The sequence below is a fragment of the Lynx canadensis genome, chromosome D1, assembly GCF_007474595.2.
Source record: "Lynx canadensis isolate LIC74 chromosome D1, mLynCan4.pri.v2, whole genome shotgun sequence".
Lineage (NCBI taxonomy): Eukaryota > Metazoa > Chordata > Mammalia > Carnivora > Felidae > Lynx > Lynx canadensis.
The window spans coordinates 61748229-61769390 of NC_044312.2; the positions used below are offsets into that span (position 1 = coordinate 61748229).

At 38.8% G+C, this 21162-nt stretch overlaps 1 protein-coding gene and 1 pseudogene across 1 annotated transcript; both read right to left on the reverse strand.

Annotated features, from left to right (window-relative positions):
- Nucleotides 1-2571: 2571 nt before the first annotated feature.
- Nucleotides 2572-3510, reverse strand: LOC115526060 (annotated as a pseudogene).
- A 2761-nt stretch (nucleotides 3511-6271) lies between these two features.
- LOC115526285 (olfactory receptor 52Z1-like) lies at nucleotides 6272-19118 on the reverse strand. Its single transcript, XM_030333737.1, has 3 exons — nucleotides 18139-19118; nucleotides 12405-12504; nucleotides 6272-6472 (listed from the first exon to the last, which is right to left on the reverse strand). Exons 1-3 carry the CDS (start codon nucleotides 19116-19118, stop codon nucleotides 6272-6274), a joined length of 1281 nt encoding a protein of 426 aa, XP_030189597.1.
- Between the last annotated feature and the right edge of the window lie 2044 nt (nucleotides 19119-21162).

The following is a 21162-nucleotide window of genomic DNA, read 5'->3' on the forward strand; positions in this document are numbered from 1 at the left end:
ATGACCTCCCAAACGCTAAGTCGCGCTTGCTGTCGGAACACAGTCCGTCAGGCCCCTCCGCTTTTGCAAGCCGGACTCCGGGGCTCTGCTTGGCTGGCGAGCCGCCCCTCCGCCCCGGCTCCCTCCCGCCAGTCCGTGGAGCGCGCACCGCCTCGCCGCCCTTCCTACCCTCTTCCGTGGGCCTCTCGTCTGCACTTGGGTCCGGTGACTCCGTTCTGCTAATCCTCTGGCGGTTTTCTGGGTTATTTAGGCAGGTGTAGGTGGAATCTAAGTGATCAGCAGGACGCGCGGTGAGCCCAGCGTCCTCCTACGCCGCCATCTTCCAAACGACAATTTCTTTATCCTTTCATCAGTTTATGGACATTTAGGCTCATTCCATAATACAAAATGATATTTAAAACAGCCTCAAAAGATGCTTCAGGGTAGCCTCTAGGTTTACAAAGTGATCAAATTCAGTATTCATTGATAAGACCTAGTCCATAAAACAAACCAGAGTATCTACATCCATGCGACATGCAGTCTAATAAGTTCTTATGTATACGTTGATTTATTTAAGTGTCACAAATCAAAGTATGGACATCTGCACACACAGGAATATTTTCCATGCTCTTTTTAAAAATGATCATGATGTTTGGAACAGCCCACAAGCCTTAAGTTCTCAAGTCATTAATTTGGACAGAACACTTTATGTGTTCATTAGCACAATAACCTTGAGTGATTTAAAAGCATAATGTTTTAAGTCCACTGAGAGGATATGCTGCCATTTGTCAAATAGATACACACATTCACACACATGTGCATTTTGGAGTGAAATCTGGCCAGTGACATATGATAGCTTTCAGAATAAAGTTCACCCATTTTGCATAGTGTCCATAGCCATTCTTGACATTTGTAGTTTTCTTTTCTCTACAAGTTGTGCATTACATTGAGAAAAACTGTGCCATTTCTAGATTCTCTATTTAAGCTCCAAGATCATTTACCTGGCATGGTATGTCCTTACCTACCAGCAATTCATCTGTCATTCCTTAAGAATCAGACTCCCTACAGGGGAAAACAAATACCACATGATGTCAAGCATATGTGGAATTTAAGAAACAAAACAAACAAGCAAAGGGAAAAAAATAAGAGAGAGAGAAAGAAATCAAAAAAGGACATTTAACTGTACAGAACACATTGATGGTTACCAGCAGGGAGGTGGATGGAGGGATGGGTTATATTGGTGATGGGGATTAAGAAGTCCACTTGTCATGATGAGCACAAGGTGTTGAATGGAAGTGTGGAATCACTATATTGCACATCTGAAACTAATATAACACTGTGTGTTAACTAACTGGAATTAACAAAAAAACTTAAAAGAGGAATCAGACTTTGTTATTAAAAACCAAAGAAAATAAGAATAATTCTATAGATACTGCTTTCCTTTGGATTTCAATGCTTCACTCTCTTGGCTAACCCCACAGTCCAGAGGAACCTCTATTACTTCTGTCATTTTCATCTCCCTGTCTCTCTCTTTCTCCCAGTAATATTAAGCCATAATGGCTATAAACCCAAAACACATAAACACTGTCAAATTTGTCATTAAGCTTCTATTCTTTAGTATAGCATTTATAATATTGTAGGGTTTTGATAACACTTGAGGAATTAATAAAGACATAAATGGTGAGTGGGCATAAAAAGTACTGAATTGTGAAATAGAATACTGGATTGTTCATAACGTTTAAACGTTAATGCCCTGAATGACACCAGCAATGTTGAAATTTGAAGACTATGTGTCATTAGAACGCATACAGTTTTTTGGTTCTTTGGGTTTTTTGTTTGAATAAGAACAAAAAAACTTCCTCTCATTAATTTTATTTCTATTTTAAGTTTATTTTTAATTATTTTAAGATTATCCTTTAATTATTTTATTTAATTTTCAGTTTATTTATTTTAAAAGTAGGAAAGAAAGTGCACAAGTGGGGAGAGGCAGAGAGAGAGAAGGTGAGAGAGAATCTCAAGCTGGCTTGGAACTCTCAGCAAAGAACCCAGTACAGGGCTTGAACTCATAAACCATGAGATCATGACTGGAGCTGAAATTGGACACTTAATCAACAGAGCCATCCAGGAACCCCTCCTCTCATTTACTTTAAAGATGATGAGGATGATCAAGAAAAAAATAGAATCAATAACATGATTTCATCATGTACCTGGACAATCCAAGACAATGAGTCTTGGGTGCTTGGAAATTCATTGAGAAATAGATATTTATGCATCGTTGTGGAGAAGAATTCTTAAAGGAGAAAATTCAATCAGGAATTGCAAAATAAGAAAAAAAAAAGGGAAATGATACATATTCACTATTGCTGTTTCTACCATCCCATTCTCATTACCTAGTAGGATCTAAATCGCACTGACTGATAGGTGTCATGGGCTTTGATGTGACAACTGCCTAAAATGTAGGCAAATTTCACAAAACAATTAAGGAGACAAGTCAAACATCATGAATCATATGAATTTTTCTGTTTTATTCTGTTTTGAAAGATTGTTATTTTGCATAAAGGAGAAGGTTGAAGATGTTAATCACAGTACATTTTATGAACACAACATCTTAACCAGGTGAATGCGGATCTGCGTGGTCTTGGCACCGTAGACAAGTGGACTGAAAAATGCGGGGACCAGCAAGTAGAGGCTAGAAAAGAGGATGTGGATATAAGGGGGAACATGAGCACCAAACCTATGTGTGAAGAAGGAGAAGAAGGCAAGGATGTAGAACTGGAGAAAGACACAGATGTGAGCGATGCATGTATTGAATGCTTTCAACCGAGCCTCCTTCTGGGGCAGACGAAAAACGGTGATAAATATCTGTATGTAGGACAAAGTGATGAATATGAGGTCAAACCCTGCAACGGTGAATGCCACAAACAAGCCATAAATTTTGTTGACCTGTACATTTTCTGCAGCCAGTTTCACAATGGCCATATGCTCACAGTAGCAGTGGGAGATGATGGTTGTATGGTAAAACTGAAACCGGAACTTTATCAGTATTAGGCACGGGGCTACTAGGAAAGCGGCCCTGAGTGTTGTCACTGCCCCTATCTGGGTGACTAGGCGGTGGGTGACGATGGCAGCATGTCTTAGTGGATAACAGATGGCCACATAACGGTCCAGAGCCATGGCCAACAGGATGCCTGACTCTATGCACTAAAATGTATGGATGAGCCCCATTTGAAGCAAGCAAGAATCAAAATAAATCTCTGGCACATGAAACCAGAAGATTCCAAGCATCTTGGGCACAATGCTCGTGCCAAGTACAATATCTGTGACTCCCAGCATGCCTAGAAAAATATACATGGGCTCATGGAGGCTGTGTTCTGACCTGATGATGATCAGAAACAAGGAGTTTCCAATCATAGCAATGAGATACATGACGCAGAATGGAATCCCAATCCAGCACTGCACAGTCTCTAGGCCTGGGATCCCTATCAGCGTCAACACAGAAGGCCTGAAGACTGTGATGTTGGAAACGGACATAATGTCCTCCGGCCTCCAGATGAAAATGAAAGAAGCTTCTCAGTCAGTGGCACTCTTCTACTCCTGTTTTAATTCAAAGTCATCATAGTGAGTCTCTGTGATTTTGTCAGAATTCAAAGACCATCTCATCCATCTCGTTTATATTATCAAAGGAAAAAGATCCATACTTACACATCACTGTTTTCAAGAAGGACATCCATAAGTAGTGTACCACAATTAGAAGTTATGTACAAGGCAGGCCAACTGCATTAGAACCACCCAGATGACGTGGATAAAGGAGTAAATTGCTGATCTTTTGCTTATGTCCTTCTGGATCTGCGGATAAAATAATTATACTTGTTTATTTGCTTGGATATTGCACTTTAATCAGATTTTAATAAATCTCTCCCTATCCCACATTTCAGCTGACCTTAGTGTTCTATTTTTTTCCCCCAAACTCTCGGAGTCAGAAACCATCAGTTTGGACAATCACATAATCAGACTCTAACCAGTATTTTGGTTTAAAAGGCTTCCTATGAAAGAGAAGTGAGATAGACATAGCTTCACCCAGGAACATAATATATTGAGATAAGTGTATCTGTGTATTATGTATTTATGTAGGACTGGCTGTCTTTTTTAAAAAATGTGAAATAGAGCTTGAGAAAAGATGATCAAATCCATGTAATTTTAATCTAAATCAATGTTCCAGGTTGATTTTCACATTATAAATAAAACTTTATTTTATTTTGCCTAAGTAAGTAATGGCAGAATTCTTTGACATGAATTATACACTTCAAATAATGGAAATTCTGAAATACACGCTTCGGAATGACTAGAAGGGAGGAATATCTAGAAGGCAAAAAAATCTAGAGAAACAGTGCATAGGCAAGAGGACTCATTCTTGCTGACTAGGGGATATAGGTGAACAGGTAACCTAGCCAGAATAAAGGTTAGTTTCTGGGATTGAAAGTGCTCAGGGTTACCATCACCAAAAGATCGGCAAGCTTAGGCTCATTGATTCTTAATAATATGCAGACCATTTGATTGCTTCATTCATATTGTGAGCTCAAGCCTAAAAAATGAATAAAAATAAAGGGGTGAAAAGACAGTCTCCTTAAGAGGAGTCAAGATAGAAGTAGAAATGGAAGACAGAAGGCAGACCTTCGGGTTCCAGAAATGATGCAGGAGAGAGGGCAGTAGAGCAACTAAGGAAACTTTAGTTGCTTCAATTCCCTAATGACTGAATTTCCTCAAACTTGGGTTCTTAGTCCCTATATGAAAGTTCTTTTCTGATAAAGATCATTGCTTTTAAGAATTGCATATCTAAAATCATGAAATTCTCAAGTTGTACAATAGAAAAATATCTGCTGGGTGCAAGGGTGGCTCAGTCAGTTAAGTATCCCATTCTGTGTTGTTGTTGTTGTTTTTAATGTTTATTTATTTTGAAAGAGAGAATGCAAGCAGGGAAGCGGGGATGGGGGGGGAGATCCACTCACAGCAGAGAGCTCCATGCAGGGCTCCAGTTCATGAGCTGTGAGGTCATGACCTTGGCCACAGTCTGAGGCTTAAGGGACTGCAACTGCGCCACTCAGGTGCCCCACACTTCCAACTTTTCATCGTGGCTCAGGTCATGGTCACATGGTTAATGAGATTGAGCTCCATGTCAGGCTCTGCATTCTCTCTCCTTCTCTCTCTGCTCCTTCCCAGGCTCTTCTCTGAACAAACAAACAACCATTTATGAAAAAAAAATAGTTGCTATCCTGTATAAACAGCTTTTAGTTATTTCATTCATTCCTAGTCTCTCCAACAGTGTTACATTATGTCAGCAAGCTCATAATCATCTAAACATATACTGAATGTTAGGGCCCCTGGGTGACTCAGTAGGTAAAGCAACTGACTTTGGCTCAGGTCATGATTTTGTGGTTCATGAGTTCAAGCCCTGTGTTGGGCTCTATGCTGACACCAGGGAGCCTGGAGCCTGTTTCAAACTCTGTCTTTGTTTTTCTCTCACTCTCTCTCTCTCTCTCTCTCTGCCCCTCATCTGCTCATTATCTCTCTCTCTCTCTCATACATAAAATGAACATTAAAAAAATTTAGGGGCGCCTGGGTGGCTCAGTCAGTTGAGCGTCTGACTTCAGCTCAGCTCATGATCTCACAGCTCATGATTTCAAACCCCGTGTCGGGCTCTGTGCTGACAGCTTGGAGACTGGAGCCTGCTTCCGATTCTGTCTCCATCTTTCTCTGCCCCTAACCCACTCACATTCTGTCTCTGTCTCTCTCAAAACTAAACATTAAAAACATTATTTTTAAAAATTTAAACATATACCGAAAGTCACCAAATATACCAGTAATTCAGCAATAGCTGTGGTTTATGCTGCTAAAACTCTAGTGAGGAATCATAGTCAGAAGGACCATTTATGAAGACAGGCTGTATCACCTGACATGTATTTAGGATAGACTAGTCAGTCAGCAAAGTCCTTCATTTCCAAAGCATAGAAATCCTTTAGAAATGATCACCTTGTCTGACCCTATTCAAGAGTTAGGAGCTGACATAGGAGCATTACCTGACAGGTGCAGACGGTGGGAAGGCAGGTGGGAGAGGATGCATGACTACAGAGCGGGGGGGGTGGAGTGGTTATCATTGGGAAAGCTGGAAATGAAACATTATGGGGTGAACTTGGCGAGAGTGAGACGTCCTTGTCCTTTCCTGTTGGGAGCCAGTTCTGCTCTTACCAGACACTTGAAGACCAAGGTCACTCTTCATAATACAATCACTCAGCACTCACTTGTCATCCACTCTTTCTCCTCCTGAGATTCTCATCTCATTCACTTCCATCTCATGCTGGCCATGCCTCTTCTTTCTATCTGCACCCTCTATAACAGCCCTCTTCAATGTCATGAACTCTGAGCCATTTGCTGCTGGACTCTCTGCCAATAGGCCGGAAGTATCTCTGGGAGAGCCTTTCTTGGTTTTCTTCTGTTGCTGCAGAACAGACACGCTCCCTGTTCTGTCAGTTTATCTGAGATCATGTTGATGGGTTCATCTCCACGAAAACTCCCAGCAAGGTTTGTATCATGCTGAGGCAGCAGCATAAATTTATTGAACTCAAACAGTAGAGAACTCAAACAGTGAATGTGAGAAGGACCTGGTCTGAACACGGACTGAGAGATTTCCTAGCCAGTAGCCCAAGCCACAGGAGGCCCAGCAGCTCATAATTAAGCCCCCTTGGGTCCAATCACATCTCATGTCTCTGAAATCATTTCTAAAACTTGCAGAATCTCCTTGCGCTCCTCTTTTCGCTTTCCCACGGGGTAAATGCAGAGAAATTAAAGTACACATGTTGTATTTTTTAAGAGTTCAGTTCCTTTCCTGCTGTCCTCTTTTGGAAAAAGATCTAAAGCACCTTTAAATGTAGGAATGTTTCTATGCCATGAATTCTGTAAGTATCCTTTTGACCCATCTTTCCCTTAGGCACTTCTGGAAAGAAAAGTCTGTATCCACCAGGGCTTTCTATCACATATTTCCCTCTACTTCTCTTGCAGTCTCCTTCCTCAGATTTTTATTTTATTGAAGCTATTTTTGTAAATTCAGTAATTTTCTCAGGATGACGAGTTATGATGGACATTTCTAAGTCCTTCCATACTGAGCCTTGAATCAGTTGTTGCACATTGGACTGAACTTTTCTCCATCCCTCCTCTTCATAGATTTCTTCCGCTTTTCTTGCACTCTTCCTTCATTTTGCAGGTGTTTTATGCCTCATAGATGTGAGGCAATCATGCCCTTCTGAAGTTGATGCAAATAAAAGGAAGATATGATATATGCTTTCAAATTTTTAGAAATGTGGGGAGAAGAATTAGCATATCTTTAATCATGAGAACAAATGATGAGTTCTAAAAAAACCAGACAAACTTATATACATTGTACCTTTCTCCTTGATATGATTCACCTGGTTTCCAGACCTTTCTTGTACGTTGCTCACCTTAAGTGGTATTTGACGTAATGTTGAGATGCTGGCAAGTTTAGGAAGAATACCTTCAGTATGATGGAGGAAGACATTCATGATGGATTGCAGGGAGAATAAGAGGTAGAGGTCAAAGGGCAAGGGGTCCTTGCATGCTCTTTCCACAATTCCCTCTGTAAAGGAGACTGATAATATGGCATTGAGTCACGTTGAATGCAATTGATTCAGAGGTCAGACTGTCACATGGTGGCTAACAATAGCTCATTGTTAAGTCACTGAGAAAACTTAGACTATTTTATACTTTTGTATCCTTTTTCTTCCTCTCTTCTACTGACTTTACTTTGATAGATATACTTTCCTTTTTCCTACAGTTGTAAGGGTTGTGGGGGGTAGGCTAATGAATCATCTTTAAAGGATCATCATTTGAAAATGTTCTGGTTGGGGGTGCTGGTTGGCTCAGTCTGTTAAGTGTCCGTCTTCAGTTCAGGTCATGATCCAGTTCCTGGGTTCGAGCCCTGAATCAGGCTCTGTCTTGACAGCTCAGAGCCTGGAGCCTGCTTTAGAGTCTGTGTCTCCCTCTCCCTGCCCCTCCCCCATTCTTTCTCTCCCTCTTGCTCTTGCTCTCTGGCTCTCACTCTCACTCTCAAAAATAAATAAACATTAATTTTTTTTAAAAAGTTCCTGTTTCTTCTAGCAATTTTATCCTTTTAGATATTTCATTAAATTTATAATCCATTTCAAGTTAACTGTTGTATAGTAAAAAGGTTGATTTTGTCTGGATATGGATATGAGCATTATTTGCAGAGAAGACTTCTTTCTCTGTTGAACAGCCATGATATTATTTATGATCTCAATTGACCCCATATGTAGAACTTAATTTCTTGACTCTGTATTCCACATGATTTAGCAGTGATTTTGGCAATATGAGTCTCTTAATTACTGTAGCTTTCTTAAAATAAAGGATGGACAGGAAATTGATGTAATTGATTTTACTCTGCTAAAAACCTGGATTGCAAGACTGATGTATTATTCTTCATCGTGAATACAAATCAGTATTTTGGGGAAAAACTTGAGTGATGTTTTTGAACTTAAAATCCGTATACAGAGCTTTAGCAGGCAGCATGAAATTAGTGGGGTGATTTCACACATTTCTATCAGATTTCATGGGAAATGAATGACTAATAAAATCTAAGCAGTTATTGAGAAAATTCTACCATGAATAGTGTAGTTGCTTTATTTAGATCATTTCCTTTAATCTTCAAAGCATCAAAACTAAACTGCATTTCATCTCCTGTTTACAAATGAGTAAATTTAATTCAAACAGGTCAGAACACAAGCAATGTCCCATACATATTAAGAGCAAAATAGCTAGAATTTGGATATAAGTATACCTATTTAAAATTTTTTCCATGTTTATTTTTGAGAGAGATACACAGACAGACAGACAAAGCATGAGCAGGGGAGAGGCAGAGAGGGCGAGACACAGAACTCAAAAAAGGCTCCAGGCTCCATGCTGTGGGCATAGAGGCCAGCGCAGGGTTAGAACTCAGAGTGAGAGATCATGACCTGAGCTGAAGTCAGAGGCTTAATCAAATGAGCCACCCAGGTGCCCTGGGGGACTTAAGTATATTTAATTCAATCATCCAACATCACATTGCAGACTTACTTCTTGCAAGTACCAATTTTTACTGTGTGACTTTAATAAACTTGCATAAGTTCTTTGAGTTTCTTCAATTATATAATGAGAATCATAATACTAACTAGTTAACAGGAATGTCATGGAGATTGCCACTAATTATTGCTGTGGGATGGCTTCTGAAACTATCTGGAAAAATTAAGAACTGGGTCCACAAAATATCCTTGTCCATTTTGGTGGTTGCAGTGAATTGAGCACTTTCAAAGACAGATATATACAAAATGGAAGAAAACTCAATAAATTGAATGAATTATATAAAAGCAGAAAAAATTATATACATGATGCCACCCATCAACTTACATACTTATCACTTGTTCTAAGACAAAGACCTTGATACTCAGTAATTCTTCAAGCTCTAGTTTAAAAGAATATTCATTCTAGTTTGTGGAAAGTCGCAACCATGTAGGAAACAAAGGTGAGTCCTGCAGACCCTGTCTAGGAAGTTTATCTCAAATTGTTCCTTCCCTCCCTCCCTTCCTGTTGATCAAAAGCAGGTCTCCTAATGTCTACTACCGAAAGATTGGTGTCTGCCAGAGCTATGAAAAGTAGAGGCTTATATATTTTAGTCATTTCCTGCTGAAACCACTGTTTTCAGGTCACGGTTTTTTCTACCCATTAGCTAATTAAAAACAAAATGGTTTCTTAAAGTCAAATAGTTTTGACTGCAAATATTTGTTCTGTGTACTAAATTATTTTCACCTGTGTAAATCACTTCGTAAGGTACCAGTTGAAAGGTATCTCTTCTTCAGGGCACACACTCAATGAATATTTAGTATCAGCACCATTAGTATGTTTCCAAATTGTTTAATTACAAAAACTTTAAACAGGCACAAAACAAGCATTATAATGTGATTCTATCTACCCATCACCGGGTTCAATAATTATCAACATTGGGGCACCTGGGTGGCGCAGTCGGTTAAGCGTCCGACTTCAGCCAGGTCACGATCTCGCGGTCCGTGAGTTCGAGCCCCGCGTCGGGCTCTGGGCTGATGGCTCAGAGCCTGGAGCCTGTTTCCGATTCTGTGTCTCCCTCTCTCTCTGCCCCTCCCCCGTTCATGCTCTGTCTCTCTCTGTCCCAAAAATAAATAAATGCTGAAAAAAAAAATTAAAAAAAATAAATAATTATCAACATTATACCATTCTTTTATCTTCCATACTCACCGCCAGTATCTGCCCCAATAATTATTGTTAATAATATTATCGTCATCATTATTATTATTTAGAGGGTTAGAAGTAAATTTGACATTCATGGAAGTGTGCAAATCTTAGCTGTACCATTTTGACAAATGAATACAACCATGTAGCTTACAATCTTAACATTCGTATGGCATTTCCATCTTCTGGCAAATGTTCTCATGTGGTTCCCCAGTCGTTCGGTCCCCTCTACATCCATCAGAAGTAACCACTGTCGCAATACACCCATTATAATAATAACACACACTCTTTTGTGTCCTGATTCTTTTCCACTCACAAATATGTATCCCTGAGTTGCATGTACTTGGAAACAAAAACATCCCCAGGACACATTCTGCCTATCCCTCGGGGAATAAAAACAAAGGAATCAAGTATTTAAGTATTGAATGGTCAAATGATGTCCTCACCAGGAAAAATCTCATGGCCCATGCCTCCTTCTAAAAGCTTACATCAAAGTAATGACATTCTCTATTTTCAGGGAGAAAGGTGAGGCTACTTTACTTTCTCCATCTACTAAACCTTGTAGCTTATTCATAAGCAATAATAAACTATGGAACTTTTCCATTTGCAGGGCTCATATCCAACCAATAATACCTGATGTAAGTTCCTATGTTCTTAGCGTATTATCTGTCTTGATTAGACCTCATCCCAGTTTCTAGTCAGTGTACGGACAATGCTATTGCAAATTTCCTGGGTATAATACTATGGATGATCCGATTGACCACAGGTGGGAAGAAAAGGTAGGCATTGGCCATGACAGATTGGAGGAGTGGAGGTAATTGCCACCCAAAAGGATGCAGCAAGGAGAAGCTGATCATGGGCACATAGTATACAAGAACAGCACAGACGTGTGACACACGTGTTGAGTGCCCTCCACTTCCCAGCCCCAGAAGCTACTCCCAGTACCCTATGAAGAATCAACACCTAAGGAACAATGAACAAGGAGTTCAGCCCAAATGTGGAGGTAATGACAAACAGACCCAGGATGCTATTGGGCGGATGTCTCCACAGGGCAATTTGATTAGATCTGAATGGAGACAGTAAGAGTGTGTGAGGGTATTGTAGCCCCAGAAAAGCAGACCTTTCATGGGGAAGAGCAGTGGGAACATGAGGACCACACTTCATAGAGACACCAAGTTCAACAACGGCCAGCATGGCCAGAAAGAGGTACATGGGTTGGTGCAAAGCAGGGTCAATCCAGATGATGGAAAGAATGGTGCCATTTCCTGGGAGAAAGATGATGTACACCAGGCAGAAAGGGATAGATATCCAGGTATGCTCTGCCTCTTCCCTGGAGTGCCAACAACACTGAAGGTTGCAGGTGTGCACTCAGTGGAACTGTCGAAAATGTCATGGCGAGACTTCACATTTGAAGATACAGGGAATTATGGAAACCAATTTGTCAATAAATTTCATATATATATAAAAAAAAAAAGAAGATACAGGGAAACACGTGGGGACTGGCGAATATCAGTCTCTGGTCAGTTACTGTATGTCAAATGTCAAGCTCTTGATATCATATTAAGATATTCCTTACAAAAGAGATGGAAAATGTATTTATGAAACAAGGACACATGTAAAGCACACTGTGTGGGAGAGAAATGTGTTTAGATGCAGGGCAGAGTGTTTCTACATGGGCCACATGCCAAACAAAAAAGGCATTGACAGAAATCTCCACAGGGTCATTTGTGGCAGTGAAGGTGCTGATAATAAGCATAGAAATGACAGCTTCCTCTGGAAATGGAAGACTGAAGGATCTGGTAACTTTCTGCAGTTTGTACAAGAGTGATGGAAGTAGCAAAAGTAATTTAGCACAGTGATAAAGAGAGTTCATGGTTCTAACACTAATGACTTGTGATCTTGGAGAACCACTTAAGTTATCTGAGATCCAAGTATTTGACATAAACAAATAATACTTATATAAGATAATGTATGTAAATTGTTTACCATTATATTTGGAACAGTAAATACTCAACACAGGAAATAAAAGAAACAAGTCTCTTAGAAAAGGAGGGTAGTTTCTCCCAGTTTTTAGAATTTTCCAATGCCCTTGTTTAACTTACCAGTTCACTCTTTCTCCCCCTACTCTCCATGGATGATGGTGAAACCTTCTCTATATTTTCTCGGAGGGTAAGTGTCTCCTGCTGGAACCTGGGGTCAAAGCTGAGAGCAACAGCAAAGCCATTAGGGTCTCACAGGCTGAATATGATGGCGAGGATGGAGTTTAAGGCGAAGGTTCTTTATCTGGGAAGAAGTTCATGAACACTAAAATTCTAGTGTTTTAGAATTTAGAATTAGGCTCTCTAGTAGCAGAGCCTTGGGTGTTAAGGTTAGGAGCCAGAGGTGGAATTCAAGATCAGGCTTGAGATAGAGTTGGTGAGTGAAAATGGGACAGAGATTTTAATAGAGTTGACAGAAAGAACAAGGAGAAAGGAGAGAAATTTAACTCCATCTGGAATTTGTTTTGGGGACTTGGGTGACTAAGGATTTCATTTAGTTATTCACAAATGTAGAGACCACTTTTAACACATGTGTTAATGGATAGCCTGGTGTTTCCTCAAGTATTTTGAGCAACTATAGGTCTCATTTTAAATCTTTATGTAAATGTAGATCTATATCTTGATTCTGTATCCTGATTTTGGATCTAATGCCTATTTTGTCAGAGTCACAGTGCTGCAAGTATCTGATTTTATAATACATAAGTTCATATCTAAGTGGTTAAGTAATTTTTTTAATTTTTCTGACTACTTTCTATGTTTTTCTTTTACATAAACACTACAACTCAGAATGCATAAAAATAGAGCAATGGCACAAATATAAAATTTAAAATCATAAAATTCTTGGGAAAACACATAGAGATACATTTTCATAAACTTGAATTGAACAATAGATTCTCAAAAGCCACACCAAATCCTGAGGATAAAAATAAACAACATAGATAAATGGACTTCATCAAAATTAAAATTTCAACATTATCAAATGACATTAACAAAAAGTGAAATGATAACCTACAAAACGAAATTTGCAAATTATATATCTAATAAGGGATTAATTCCCAAAATATACAGAGAACTCAAACAACTCAAAACCAAAAAGATAAACAACTGAATTTAAAAATAGGCAAAGGAATTAAATAATTAATCCTCTAAAGAAAATATGCAAATGCCAATTACACATGATATAAAAATCAAAACCACAATAAGACACCACTTCACATCTACTAAAATGTGTATAATTTTTTTTTTAATTTAAAAACTAGGGGTGCCTGGGTGGCTCGGTCGGTTGAGCGTCCGAGTTCGGCTCAGATTATGATCTCGCGGTTTGTGAGTTCCAGCCCCAGGTCAGGCTTTGTGCTGTTGCCTTGGAGCCTGGAGCCTGCTTTGGATTCTGCATCTCCTTCTCTCTCTGCCCCCCCCCCACCCCGGCTTGTGCTCTGTCTCTGCCCCTCAAAAATAAATAAGTAAATGTAAAACACAGTTAAAAAATGAAAACACTAACAAGTTTTGACAAAATAGGGAATATCGGAACCATCATACATTGCCGGAGGAAATGAAAAATGGTGCACATTCTGTGGAAAACAGTTTGGCAGTTTCTTAAAAACTCAGGCACAGAATTACATGTAATGCAGTAATTCCACTCCTGAGTATGTACCGCCCAAATTAAAAACAGGTATTCAAAGACATACTTGTACATGGATGTTCATTGCAACATTATTTACATTAGGCAAGTGGTGGAAGCAGCCAAACTGCACATCCATAGATGAATGTACAAAACAATGTATACACCCACACACACACACACACATATATACATATATATATATATATGTATATATATATATATGTAAAAGGAACATTATGCTTCAGTATAAAGGAATGAAGGATAAAAACATGCTACAACATGGATGACCTTTGAAAATCTTATGTTCAGTGAAATAAACCAGACACAAAGCATAAATATTGTATGATTCCACCTCTACAAGTAAACAAATTCATAGAAATATAAAGTGGGTTATAGGTTAACAGGGGAGTGGGGAATTATTGCTTCAGAGACATAGGGTTTCTGTTTTGGGTGATGAAAGCTTTTGCAACTGGTTGAAGTAGTAACACAACATTGCAAATATGATTAATTGCTCTGAATCATACACTTAAAAATCATTATTATAACAAACTTCATGGTAAAGATATTTTGCCATAATAAAAATTAAAAAAGAAAATCAGCATGCAAATGATAAAATATATTAGCATTTATAGGGATTATGGGGAATTTGTAGATCATTGTGGATGCCATATTATCATTACAATGAATAATATGCAATAAATATTTCCTACATGTATTTGAGACACATGTAGTTTTGTTTACCATTTTAAATGATGTCATTTTTCATTTCATGTCTCTAATCATTCTAGCTACAATAAAACACTAATGTCTTCTCCCCCACCCCTGCCCCATGTTTACTGAAGTATAATTGACAATCAAAAATTGCTTATATCGGATTGTGTAACTGATGACCCAATATATGTATACATTATGAAATACTCACTAAAACGAAGCCAATCAACATATCCATTACTTCACACCTGCACCATTTTCCTATTTTTTTCTCTTTTGTGATGAGACTACCCAAGTTCTACCCCTCAACAAATTTCAAGTACACAATACAGTATAAGAAAATATGGATTTCTATGCCATTCTAATGGAACTCTGTTGGCTTTACAAAGACTAGAAAAATAATGAAATAAAGAAATAAGGAAAAATAAATTAGGACACAAAACCTAGGACTTGTCTTCTTCTTTCCCCACTTCTTATACTTCTTTAACTTATATTAGCTAAAACCCAATTATAACACCATATTATTCTGCAACACTTTTGACATGGCAAACTAGCATCTTTAACCTCTTCCCACTTTTGGATACATTTTCCTAATACCCCATGCTTCATGTAACAGCGTTTCACCATGTCTGAGACCACTTAGGGCAGAGCAGAAACCATCAGGAGGAAGATTTGTTCTGACTCCATAGTATCTCTATATCTGCTACTGCTCAGCTACCCAGATAATGTATTCTTTGACTCTCTGGGTCTAAGAGTCTGATATTAAATGATCCGGCATCTTCCTCTCATGAAATATGGTTCTCACCGTAACAATCTCTTAGTGCTTTTTCTTCTTCTACTTCTTCTTCTTCTTTTTAATTGTACCTGGAAGAGTAGGTCAGTTTTCTCTAAGCCCCTCCAGGGCTCTCAGTTTCTATCGTGCATGGTATACCGTTTTTCTTACTCACTGTTACCCAGTGGGGGACTTTGTGGTCAAGAAGATGGTAGGATGGTAGGATACGGAGCATCCCCTTCAAAATTTCCAGGGCAACCACTCAGTGATTGTGCTTCTAGTAGCTCAGCACACACAGTGTACTCCTGACTCCTTCAGCATATACCAGTCCCTGAGCCCTCAACCTGAAAGCTTCTCTACAATTGAGGCTGACGAGTCAATCATTGTTTATTCCTGTCATATTTCATACATTCTGGGTGGGAAATTGGTATCTTCTTAGTCCCTCACTGCCAAAAATCAAGCCTTAAAAAGCCTTCTTTTTTATTATTTTTTAATGTTTATCTATTTTTGAGAGAGAGAGAGAGACACAGAGAAAGAGAGGGAGAGAGAGAGAGAGAGAGAGAGAGAGAGAGAGAGAGAGAGAGAGTTCGAGCGCCTGCGTGGGGAGGAGCAGTGAGAGAGAGACACACAATCTGAAGCAGGCTCCAGGCTCCTAGCTGTCACCACAGAGCCCGACACAGGGCTCAAACCTCAAACCATGAGATCATGACCTGAGCCAAAGTCAGATGCTTCACCACCTGAGCCACCCAGGCACCCCTTAAAAAGTTTTCTCCTTGAAGGCTCACTTATACCACTCATTTAATCAAATATTTTGTTATCATTCTGTACTCTATTTCCTCTCTGACTCCCCTTCAATCCTTGGAGAATCTAATTCTGAACCAGAATCCTATTTGCTGCAACTTTTAGCAACATTTTATGTGACTTCCGTATCTATGATGATGACCCATTCCAACCATTTTTCTATGAATTATTGTTAGCAGGGCTATGTTGCGTTTGGTGGATCAGTTCTTTAATGTTTCTGTTCATAAAAGTTACCAACACCATCAAAATAAAATTTGCTTTTATTAAATTCCAAATACATCATATGACATATTTCATTTAATTGTCATGCCAGTAAAGAAGGTACTAAAATAATTCCATTTTATCGGACAAAAACCAATAGTTACATAACAGGACAATTTTATACAGTTAGTGTGGGAATGGCAAACCAGGATTTTCTCATATCAAAGGGTTTATTCTAACTCTTAAAATAGATTTCCTTGCTCAAATTCAAGTGAATATAACACATATTTCAAACCAAAGTAGTTATCCAGGATTCCAAGGGTCAAGGCAACACGCTTTCATTTCCCACATTGATTGTTTTATATATATATACATATATATATATATATGATTTATATATGTGATATATATATGATGTATATTACATCATGTGTATATATACATCCTATATCATATATATATCATATATATATATCATTAACATGCATGTCTATATATGCGTGTTTTTATAATGTATATATATTACATTGTACATATATTAATGTGTGTAGTGTATACAAACACACATCATATATACATAATAGAAAAACAAAGAAAAAAGGCTAACCCTAAAGAGGTTGCAAGTATTCAAGGTAATGCTTGAAAGTTCATTGTTTGTCTATATTCAAGTGTATATAAGGTCAGATTGCACATTCTCAGAGCATGTGCTAAGGCCTGCTGAAGGAGAGGTTGTAAGAATACTATCTTGAATGAAGAAAATAAAGTACAATCTGGAGACAAGTTTCTATAAAATAATATTTGGTGTGAATAGAGCCTCTTTAAATACAATTATGTGTGAACATCCTATTTAGTCTTTCACTGCCTTTTTTTTGGACCTGGGTATGGTATTTTTCATCTGGTAGTCCCTCCCTTGGTGAAGTCTGTTGACACCAGGATGCTTCATTAATGATTTGGGCCCAAAGTCTTCACTATGTAGGGAACAAAGTGTTAACTTTTAAGTTGTCTATGTGGTCTCAGGTGGGTTGATTTCACTTATTATTTGTTTTCATTCAGTATCATCTGTTCATTCAATAAACCTATACGATGTGCCTTTTCTATACAGTAGACTTTCTATCAGTGATTCAGAAAATATCTCATTTTAGAACTCACATTTTAATTGCTGTAAAAGGTACAGATAGAAATAATTATTGCTTATTGTTTATTGTTTATTGTGGCTTCAAGCTCCTGGCCTAAGTATTTACTGACTGTGGTGGGAGTGTTTTATATTTCAGCAGAATTTCAACTGTCTCTACAAACACTCAATGACTCACTATTTTCCCTTCCCAAATCTACCCAAGACAATTCCATCTGGGTTTAACCCTAAAATATGTTTTTCTTAGTGTTATCTTGTGTATGCTTAAGAATAAGATAAAATGCAAGATAATAGGATATCTAGGAGAATTGAGAATATCATTCATTTATTTTTCTCAACAATTTTAAGTGCTTTAGGGAGATACATTGGAAACTTTGGCATTTATTATCCTTTTAAGTTTATTGAGAGTTACTTATGGATTCTCTTTATTCCCATTGCTCATTCAGTGTGTGTGTATGTGTGTGTGTGCATGTGTGTGTGTGTGTGTGTGTAACTGAGAGAGGGAGAGAGAGAGAGACACAGGGAGAGAGAGAAAGTGGGAATGTTATTCAGAAATAGCCAGCATTTAGCATTATTCTTCATTTTCACATGTGTGCTGATGGGGGAGCAAAGCAAAATTATTCGGTCTTGAATCTGTTTGGTCTTCACCCCATAAATGATGGGGTTTAGCATAGGGGGCACTACCACATAGAGGTTGGCTACAAGGATGTAGATGTGCTGAGGGATGGTTTTACCCCAAAAGCGATGGGCAAAAAAGGAAAAGAATGCTGGAGCATAGAACATAAGTATGACACAGATGTGAGAACCACATGTGTTGAGGGCCTTGAATTGGGCAGACAAGGAAGATATCTGAAAAACTGTGCAAAGGATCATCGCATAGGACATAATGATGAACACAATGTCTAGTCCTGTAGACAGTAGGGCCACAGTCAGGCCATAAATGATGTTGACACTGATATTGTCACATGACAATCTGGCAGTGCCCATGTGCTCACAGTAAGAATGGGGAATGATGTTTCTCCCACAATATGAAAGTCGGTGTACCAGGAAGATGAATGGAAAACAGATGATAAAGCTCCTGACCACAGCTGTGATGCCAATTTTCCCAGTGGCTGAGGAGGTTGAGATTGTGGTATATCTCAGTGGGTGACAGACGGCCACATAGCAGTCAAATGCCATGGCCAGGAGAATAGCAGAATCTACCGCAAAGAGGAAATGGATGAAGAACATCTGAGATACACAACTACCAAAGGATATATCCATGGAATGGAACCAGAAGATGGCCAGCATCCTGGAGGCTGTGGTTGTGGAGAGCACATCTGATGAGGCCAGCATGGAAAGGAAGATATACATAGCCTCATGGAGACGGCGCTCAGTTACAATCAGGAAGATCAAGAAGATGTTGCCTATGACAGCTAACATGTACATAGAAAAGATAGGGATGGAGATCCAGGTATGAGAATCTTCCAGTCCTGGGATTCCAGTCAGGACATACCACATATCCTGGGGATGGGTGTGATGGTAAGAGAAAGGGGCCATCTATGGCAGTATATTCCAGACCTAGTACCTGGATTAAAGACCACAGGACTGACTGAGGATTGAGGAGCAGCACCACTTTAGGTTGAATGACGTCGGATTAGATTGTTTTGCAAGATTTTCTTCTCTGTGAAAAGATAGTGAGATGTATTAATAAGCTTAAAACTGCACTCTGACTCCTTCCATGGAAGAATTAAGTCGTATCTTGGGGAAAAAATGCTTCACATTAATAAGTGCTTCACATGTGCCATAGCACTTTATAAATATCACCTTATTAAATCTTCACAATAGCCTATTGAAAAGACCTTTACAATGATCCTCAACATGGATACTGTTGTTATTCCAACAGATGCAAAAATATTCCACAGACTTTCAGCTTCTTGTCCCAGGTCCCATTGGATTCAGGGTCAGACAGCATAGATTTGAAAGCTCTCATCGCAGCCACCACCCAATACTCCCTATAAAAATAAAACTAGACACAAAAACATGTCATCAAATTGTTCACTGTCATACCCCTGAAGTATTATACTGCGTAAGGAAGAGGGAGGGAATTCGTTTTTACCAAAATACATTTTGGACGATACAGTACATATGTCCTTCTCAACCTTGGTGGGCCGCTGGAATGATGCTAAGGGCCATGATAGGCACTAAACATCCACAGGTGACTTCATTGATTCTTGTCAGCTAATCAACATATTTCTTAAAATTATACGATGAATATTAAAAATCTAAAAAATATGCAGCCTCAAACTGAGTTGGACTCTTAAATGGATGGATATGCCTGACAAGTTGTGAAGGAAAAATTCACTGTCCCATTTGGGTCCCTGCTTGAAAATTAGACAATATATTACTTCAAAATACCCCCAAGCAGGAAGTAACAGGGTTTCACATTAGGAAGTGGGGTCCCCAGGCCTTCAATAAAAGGGAGGGAGGGTAATCTACTGGTTACTACTTTTCTGTAGTTGCAACAGAATGCATAAAAGCAAGGGATGTGTTGGGTGAAATGCCAGCGAGGAGATAGCCCATCTGAGTGGGATGTGTGTGTGAGGGGGCGTATTCCTATGAATACATAGCTATAAGTGAGGGTATAAACATGGATACAAAGCAGGTGGATGACAAGTGGCTTCCATCCTCCCCCAGTCCCCATTCTCAAATCAAAGGGGGCTGAATGTATTTGCTTAAGAGGAACATGGGCTTAAGAGATGTCTGCCTTTTTACCTCTTGATTGCATTGGAGTCAGTATCATTGTGCAGCATAGTTTTACCACCTTTACTTTCAGTTTTTATTAGGTGTTCAATATTCCAGTACTTCATATCATATGATTGAAATATTTGGAATCCATTTCTTTCTTTTTCTTTTTTTTTAACTGAAGTATAGTTGATATGCAATGTAGCATTAGTTTCAAGTGTACCACACTGTGATTCCACAAGTCTATATGTTATAGTATGTTATATACTTGCCGTGAGTGTCCCGTATGTCACCATGCAATCCTATTACAATCCCACTGACCAGATTCCCCATGCTTGGCATTTATTCCTGTGACTGAAAGCTTCTATCCCTCTCTCCCTTCCTCATGTTGCCCATCCTCTGACCTGCAGCCTGTTTGGCAAGCATTAGTTTGTTCTCTGTATTCATTTGGACACCATTTTTTGAGTTAAAGTTTAGCGGACATAATACTCAAAGGGTCACCCCATTAGGACTTTCCTTAAGTTGGTATATGATTCTTTCAAATTATGTAATAAAATGTTGAGATGCTTAAGTCTATTGATCTACTTTAGTTCCATAAACCAACTGTGTAGCCATTTAACATGAAGCTAAAGTTAATTGCTGAAAATTTATTTTCAATGGGATTACGGTGTTTTGGAGACAGAAAGAAAAGATTAATCTGTGAGTGAAGTGCAGTTATGGGGAGGGGATGTTTACCGAGTGGGGCTTCATCAGGACATCTGCGATGAGGAAGAGGAGAGTCTAAATGATGGAAGAAAAAGAAACGGAGGTAGAAGAGACATAAGACAAATTTTACAGATTTCCTTCTAACTTTCCTGGT